Source organism: Crocodylus siamensis, chromosome 5 (genome assembly GCF_052110815.1).
Source record: "Crocodylus siamensis isolate JL-2025a chromosome 5, ASM5211081v1, whole genome shotgun sequence".
NCBI lineage: Eukaryota > Metazoa > Chordata > Crocodylia > Crocodylidae > Crocodylus > Crocodylus siamensis.
The window spans coordinates 168,505,462-168,513,599 of NC_143399.1; the positions used below are offsets into that span (position 1 = coordinate 168,505,462).

General features: G+C 42.3%; 1 protein-coding gene across 2 annotated transcripts; it reads left to right on the forward strand.

The window, feature by feature from the left end:
- Positions 1-343: 343 nt before the first annotated feature.
- Positions 344-6,663, forward strand: TFPI2 (tissue factor pathway inhibitor 2). 2 transcript variants are annotated; one of them, XM_090047022.1, is made up of 5 exons: positions 344-645; positions 735-914; positions 2,454-2,633; positions 3,851-4,024; positions 5,559-6,663. In XM_090047022.1, exons 1-5 carry the CDS (start codon positions 543-545, stop codon positions 5,636-5,638), a joined length of 717 nt encoding a protein of 238 aa, XP_089903148.1. In that variant the 5' UTR covers positions 344-542; the 3' UTR covers positions 5,639-6,663. The 2 variants fall into 2 exon arrangements, with proteins under 2 accessions (XP_089903148.1, XP_089903147.1); XM_090047021.1 differs by having other exon boundaries at positions 349-645; positions 5,556-6,663.
- Positions 6,664-8,138: the final 1,475 nt, after the last annotated feature.

Sequence of the window (8,138 nt, forward strand, 5' to 3'; positions counted from 1 at the left end):
GTTAAAGGTATTCCTTATCCTCATACCTATTGCAGCTCATTGCCATGACACAATTCCCGGGCGCACCTGTTCACTGCCGACGGCACTGGTTGGGAAACACTGTCGTACATGGCCTCAGTGACCGGGAAGTCCGCCCCCCCCCGGCGTAGGTGACCCTCGCAACCCAGCCTAAAACGACCCGGCCCCGCTCTCTGTCCTCCTCTCCCGCCGCCACAACTAACTGCGAGCAAGGGGGGAAGTGCCAGCGCCGCGGCAGAGGGGAGCTAGGACACGGAGGGGCCCAGTGCCGAAGCCGCCCCCCGGAGCCCAGCGCCGCCCCGCCCCTGGGCGGGATCCGGGACCGACCCGCCTCTCCGCCCGAGGGCACCGCGGGGGCGCCGCCTCTCTCGCCCCGCACCCGCGGGGGCCGAGCAGGCCTGGCCGGGGGCCCGCGTGAATCACAGCCTGCCGCTTTCCCGGCCGACCACGCCCGCGGGCAGGGTCCGGCTGGATATAAGGGGCGGCAGCGGGAGCCCGGCTCAGCCTCCGCGGGTCCTTTGCCCATGGCCGCCTCCTCCCGCCCCGTGCGCTGCCCGCTGATGCTGCTCCCGCTGCTCCTGCTGCTGCCTCGGCCGGCGGCTGCCCAGGCTCCGCAGGCGCTGACAGGTAAGGCCGGGGGAGGAGGTGAGGGCTGCCCCCGCCCCCGCCCCTGCCCCTCGCTGCGCCGGGCCTCACGGCGCCGCCTCTCCTTGCAGCCGCGCAGCGGAGCTGCCTGCTGCCCCCGGACGACGGCCCGTGCCGGGCGCTGCTGCCGCGCTGGTACTACGACCGCTACACGCAGACCTGCGAGCCCTTCTCCTACGGGGGCTGCCAGGGCAACGCCAACAACTTCGAGAGCTTGGAGGACTGCGAGAAGAGCTGCTGGCTCATCCGGAGTGAGTCCCCGCGGGCCGGGCGCTGGGCGGGCCGGGGCGGCGGGCTTCATCTTCCCAATGCATGACCTGCTGCCATGTGCTGGCGTGCCAGTACATCAGGCCCGCCCGCTTTCTGCAGCCCCGTGTCCCAGCCGCCTGATTTCCATAGCTCCTTCTGCCTCCTAAAACTCCTCACCCTGCCTCCAGTCAGCCCTGCCTGGGGTAACCTCACCCACCAGCTTCTGGCAGTGCTTGAAGGCCCTTTCTGTTGCCAAGAGTGCCCCACAGTGCTGCACCTAGACTCCTGGTAGCTCTGGGTTAACTTCTAGTATCTGGCCCTCTTTGCCAGAGAGACTGATTTTTGTTGTTGTTGTTGTTTGTTTTTTTTTTGCAAAAATCTTTATCATATCTGTGGTATTGATGTCTAAATAGTCCATTCTCAATTGATAACATTGCCAGTGCACATATTCATAGATTGTAAGGCTGGAAGGGACCTTGGGGTCCAGCCCCCTGCACCAAGCATGTGCAATATTAAAACTTTTTTTGCAATTGTAATTTTTTTTTTTCATTTTTGGCCCCCCCTTTCCCTGGGCAGCTGTCCAGTTTGCCCATGCCTGTGTCTGGGTCTGGCACCACATGGCATGTAAAGAGTCATTTCTGACCAGCTGGTTCTAGGCAAGGCAGGAGAAACTCTTTTGGGGCAGGCAAGGTTCTTTGAGTGGAGGTGACAGCTTTTATTAGACCAACTAAATAGTTGGGAAATAGTTCTTTGCAAGCTTTTGGGCACAAACACCCTTCTTCGCGCATTGGGACACTGCTGCTGTTAGGCGTTCTCCAAGGTAGAAAAGAAGCTAAAGTAAAGGAGAAGTTGGTGAAGATGGAAATATGTGGAAGTTTGGGGGGGGGAAAGGGTGGGGAGGGTGGGAAAATGCATCTAGCACTTGCATATAAATAATGTACTAACCAGTACCTTATTTGTGTCCTCAGTTCCCACAAGTTGACCCTCTGAGGGCAGGTGGATGAAGTTTTCCTTCTTCATTGGATTTTGCCAGCTGGTTTTCTCCTTGCTTTTTTTTTTTCAGTAGCAAGGGATGTGCATCACATGCTGCTAGCCATTGGGCTTATGTTGTAGTTCTTGCTAGTGGACATTCCCACTGAAACTATTTATTTGGGTCAAAAGAATGGGGCTTTCTTGGGACTTTGCTGGCTAAATCAGCACAGAATCACTCCACTGGAAAAATGTGGAAGGAGTGATATGTTTGGCTTCTCATTGTCCTCTACTCCAAATGTTTTTAAGGTATCAAAGCCCCTATTAAAGTTATTAGCTTCCTAATCTAAGGCTTGGTATGTTGTAATAAAGAGTACTCTTAACAGATGTGAATTAGCTATATAGGCACAAGTTGACTATATGCCGAAGATAGATAAATATGTATCACCCGAATTGTATTGTTCTTTCTAAAGTATCAAGTTACTGAGAATGTATCTTAGACACTGGAAATCGTAATTGCTTTATTTTCACTTATATTTAAATACTTTTCTTTTTTTTTTTTTTAATTTTAGAAGTACCGAAAATATGCCGGATGGAGGCTGACCCAGGACCATGTCGAAGTTATCTAACAAGATATGCCTTCAATCTAAGTTCAATGATGTGCGAGTCATTTATCTATGGTGGATGCTATGGAAATGACAACAACTTCAGAAACCATGATTCTTGTATGGAGACATGTGCACCTCAAAAAAGTAATGATTACTTAAATATTTTAATAAAATAAGTTATTTTAATCTGAGGCAGAAGGGAGAAGTTATTTTTCTAATCCTTAACTCTGGACATATTTAAAAGTAGATTTTCGCTCTAAAATCAGACATTTGTCTCTCTAAATCAGATATTTGCCTGCTGTTAAGAAGTGATTTCTGAGCCAGCTTGGGCATATTATTTTTTGTTTATAGATTTTCAGGTATCATCATCAGGCTGTGTTACCTTTCTTAATGTTCATGATCCAAACCCCACACTCAGTTATAATTTATAACATCTATGGATTCCAAGGGGTTGTATGGGTGTAATTGGGAGGTGTTGTGGGCGGGGGGCACAATTTCTGCGTAGAAGCAGTTTAGAATAATAGTGTGATTATTGTGCCTAAGGAGCTAATGTCCAAATATTGAGCTCAAGGAAAGGGTGCCTTTCTAAAATTAGAGACCAGAGTGGTATAGTCATAGGCTGCTTGCTTTTAGCACTTTTGTATGCCAATACATGTTGATTGCCTGCATGTCTCTGAATGACTTACTTTAAGAGACAAAAAGATAGAGTTATCTGCTCAGAGAAACTATCTAAACTCAGCCCACATATTATATCAGATGCCTAAAACTGCCTGTGGATGAATAAAGAGTCATCACAACATACATCACAACTGCTTCATTGGTTCAGAGAAAAGCTAGCAACATTTTTCTTAGTGAAAAGTGAATTGTGTTTAGTTTGTTTTTTGCATACGTACCTAACAAATTTGTAAATAGGATGGGTAGCAGAAACACAGTCCGGATGAGGCAAAAATATAAGTTGATTCTTGTGGATAGAATCAGTTCTGATACAGCGTATTTAGTTATATGCATTACTTATTGGAAAATAAAATCATAGAAAGGGTAGAGGGTAAAATAATGCCTTTTTAGCCTATTTATCAATTGGGTAAGCAAGCAGGTTTCAGTCCTAAATTATTCCAACTCTTCAAATACCCAGTGCAAAGTACTGCATGTAGAGAGAGAGTCAGAACCTCACTTGTGGTGGTAGTGTATTTGTATTCATTAGAATCTGGCAATTCTGGAATGAGGAATGGAAGGAGAGAGCCCTAATTGAAGCCACTGCAACACTCAACCACTTCAAAGGGAACAGGATTGCTTCTTCCATATTTGTTGTGGTTTATGCATTATAAGTCAACTGTACTGAGACCACAGTATTTTTTTTTAAGCTGCCCCCTCACTGTGCTACAGCCCAAAGGATGAAGGACTGTGTTCATCTTCTATACCTCGCTACTATTACAACTCAAAGAGTAAACTGTGTGAGGAGTTAAGCTACACTGGCTGTGGTGGAAATTCCAATAACTTTGTTAGCAAGGCAGATTGTTATAAAGTCTGTAGGAAAGGTAAGATTTGTTACACTTTTATTATCAAAACACTATATAGTAATTAGTATTTATTAGTATTAGTATTTATGTCGGTTGCCAAAACACATTACAGATATTACACTTGCAACTTCTTGGAGTCAGTATTTTGGTAATTAAGAAGAAAGTGAAGCCTATCCTGAGCATGAGAATAGCTTAAAGTAGAGCCGTGTGTGGACAAAATGAGGGGCATGTGGCCCGACACTTTGAAGTGGGCTAAATGCTTTTGCACTGCTTTAATGGTGTCGGTGTTTGCATGCCTCGGCGGTGTATCGTGCATTAATTCCAGCCGCTGTAGGAAATTCAGCTACGTAAAGCACCTTAAATGACTTGGGGTGCAGCAAACTAAAAATTTCCAGTATAAAAACTGGAAGTAAAGGGCTGACACTTTGAATGTTGGAATGAATCCTTGCCTCATGGAACTCTTGCGACTGAGGCTAGGATTTCACTCCTCATGATAGTAAACACTCTTTCCTGGTGGCACTTTCAGGATTGGACTCTGGGCTGAACAGGCAATATTGCTTCTGGCCTGCTGTGCATTACCTGATTTATTTATTTATTTTTCATTGCACGGTAACATTATCTGTGGTACAGATTTAGCTAAATTTATATTACTATTATTTGAAATATAGTATAACCACAAATAAATACAAAGAGGGAGAGAGGGAAGGCTGAATAATCAGTTCTACTAGTATCTGACTGCTTACCAGGATTAATTCTATAGGCTTTATTTATTTTTTTCAAGAAGAGGGGGTAAGGGAAAGGAATTTAAAAAATATCATCTATATACTATAACTAAGGCACTAGATAGCAAAGTCCAAGTGCAATACATCAGATTCTGCACTAATCTGTGGACTTTGAGTTTCAGTAAGCACTGGTACACCAAAAGGCATTGGTGTCGGTTCTACTGTGTCCATATTCATTTGCATACCTTTTGGAATGTGCGGCTTGGGATAGTGCCTGTAAAAAAATATTTCAGGCAACTTAAACACCACCTTGCTCCCTCCCTTTCTCTTTCCCCACGCCCCAAGGAATTTCTCATGATGCTCTCTTGTTTTCAGAGCTGATTTGAACCAATTTTTCATGGAATCAATATATATTTGCATGAAATAAAAGAATATTTTTTTACCTTTGCAAAAGAATCTGTTAACTTGTGCATTTTAGCTTTGTTTGCTTAATTCTGTTCAAAGAAATATGGCTATGACTTTTTCTAGTGAGGAAAATATGTTTTATTTTCATTCTCATATAACTTAAAGTGAAGTCATTTTGTCTACTTTTCCCAAACTGCTTCTTGTTCAGAAAAAGAATGATGAAGGCAAATTGCAGTACCAAAGAAGAATGTTTTGGAAAATGTTATAGTATGTGAAACAGGGGGTGCTATTACAGAAAATGTTTTGCAACATTAGTTATAGCTGTTGCTATCAGCATGGTTGCTACAGCAAATACGATGAGAAAAGTAATTGAGGAATGCTGAAACTTTGTCATACTAACTCCACTTCTTTTATTTTCTTAGCAGAGAATAAAAAAACAAGAATCAAGCCTAGAAGTAAAGTCATGAGGAAAATGATGAGAAAACTACAGAAAAAACCCTCGTGAATCTAACCTAAATCTGAAAAATCCCAAATGTACTATTTTGATATAATTTTCCTCTTTTGTAATACAACTTGTACACAGTTTTATATACCAAAAACTAGTTCCATCTTTCAGATTTTTTTTTTTTATATCAGATACAGGTTTGTTTGGGTTTTTTTTTTTTAGACAACTAGTAATGTGAACTGGTTTGAGTTTGTTTGTTTTTCTGTTGTATTGTATCTGCAGTACTACTTTGCTAAAGACCGATATTTAAATTTCCATAATTCTATGGGAAAATGTTACTACTGTGTTGGGAGAATAGTCCAGCTGTTACAAACCTATAAGCTTTGAAATACCCATGATCTCTGTTTTGACTAAGCGGAGCACAAAGCAAGATCTCTCCCCTTAATTTGAAACATCTTTTTACTGAACTGAAAAATAACTGAATCATCAAGATTGTCTTCAAAGGGTTATAGTACTACTGTTGCACATATTTTTGTTATTCTCATGTAAACTAGTCCTCCCTTATAGGGAGCAGTACTGTTGATGTTCCAGGCTTTCATGCACTTTGGTAATACTGAAATTAAAATAAAATAAACTGTTATATGGCTCATCCTGCAAAAATTGGGAGTAGGATCACTTTGACATTATCTTTTTTTAAGAAAGCAATTAATAAGCTATTTAAATGTTTCAAATGAAAATGTAGCGATTTGCATTTTTTCCTAATAGCTGATACTGCTGCAAAATTATGGTCCAGATCTTCAGGAAATATCTTCATAACTTAGAATATTTCCATAGTAATTGAAAGAGCTATATTAATTTACACTGATGATCTAGATTTTCATGTTTACAAAGGAGACTATTAAAGCCTCTAAATGTGATAGTTTCAGCAATGTTCTGTAATCCCTGTCCTTAATCATTACTATAATCTTTTCATAAAATTGTGCCTTGGGCCATGTAATTGTTTGGGGTTTTTTTGGTTTTTTAAGATTCATGCACTTAGCTCATGTAAATTCATATGAACACTAATAAAATGTTTTTGAAAATGAGAGCTGTTTTTGTCTCATAATGGTAGTAAGTATCCCTGAAATAGATGTATAAATGTATTTGTGTAAGCAAAATTAAATATTTTAGGATCATATCTGAGTCTAGACATCTGCTGCCAGGTGATTTACTTGTCTTCATCTGAACAAGGCCCCAAGACTGCATTGATGTTAACTTCTCCAGTTTCTATATCTCAGCCAGTAGCATACAGAGCTGCCTCAAAGAAAGGTTAGATAAGCTGGCTGTCTGCTTTTAGGTCTGGAACATGCTAATTAGCACTCTCTAGTAGACTCAGTTTAATCGAAAGTGTTCCGATACGCTGTAGATATCCCACATGTCTTCGGGCACCTTTGGTATTGAAGAGTAGCCGAGCAGTTTTAATCCTTTTTCTGGTAGTTTGCTTTTTGCTCTAAGCACAACATGCCTTCACATTTTGAAGCCTCCATTCTGTCCTAGCAATATCACTTCTGCTGTCGGAATCCTTATTCCTATTGACATAGGTTCTTCTTAGCAAGTGAATTATTACCAACTCATTGTTTCAGATGCACAGAAACATCATCAGGTGTTTCTCTGCATTGGTCCCTGGTTCTTGATCTAAAAATATTTCACTTACAGTGGTTACACTCCCTGTCCCTGTGGAATACGATCATCAACTTCAATACAGATAACACTGCAATACAGATAAATATTTACAACTTTTCTAATATTGGGTTAATATTAGAATATAAGAAATGTCCCATCTAATCCAGTTTCCTGTCCGACACAGTGGCAGTGTTGGTTCAGGGAGGGTAGGGGGTGGTGAATGAGGCCTGTCTAGTTTCACCTGGGGTGATTAATGTCCTCATTGCTGTTGTCCTCGGGTGATATTGAAGTGTTGTCAGTGTTGAAGTAGGAACTGCAGTGCTAGCAAAGTCCCTGCCAAGAGATCCCAACACTAATATTGTCTTAAAAAACAGCCACAGGCTCAGTTCAGTGGCAAAGATTCAGCAAGGTTTATGGCTTACAAGCACAGCCCAAACACACTTTGGCCTAACAGGTACATCAGATGAGGAGTTAAGGCATTTGTACCTGTGACAAGGTAGTTGGCACAATACCATGAAGCTTCTCCAGGCTGCTACAAAAATTTCCCTGCTTTCTAATTCTCTTTTTATACAATGAAAAAAATTACATATTGCATTCCATCTGTATCTTGCACTTCTCAAACTCCTGTACCATGGGCTTGTTTCACATTCTGACCTGGGTGTGTTCCTGTTCCAGGCTTATCCTGGTACTGAACTATCCTACCTTGTACTATCATTTCTCCCTCTCACCTCTTGGCATGTGAGCCTGCCAGGTTTTGTGTATGTGAGGAGCAGATGCATCTGTCAGGTTTGCTGGTGAGGGTTACTCTGGTCAAGGCTTTAGCAAAGCCTTTGTTTGTGTGAGCAGCATATATTGATTAATGCTCCAGTGAGGCTTACATCTACAATCTTCCACCACC

Excerpts from the sequence above, each read along its gene's own strand:
- TFPI2 (XM_090047021.1), top strand. The coding sequence starts at position 543 with ATGGCCGCCTCCTCCCGCCCCGTGCGCTGCCCGCTGATGCTGCTCCCG. Across the intron at positions 646-734 it reads GGCTCCGCAGGCGCTGACAG|CCGCGCAGCGGAGCTGCCTG; the intron begins GTAAGGCCGGGG and ends CTCTCCTTGCAG. Across the intron at positions 915-2,453 it reads GAGCTGCTGGCTCATCCGGA|AAGTACCGAAAATATGCCGG; the intron begins GTGAGTCCCCGC and ends TTTTAATTTTAG.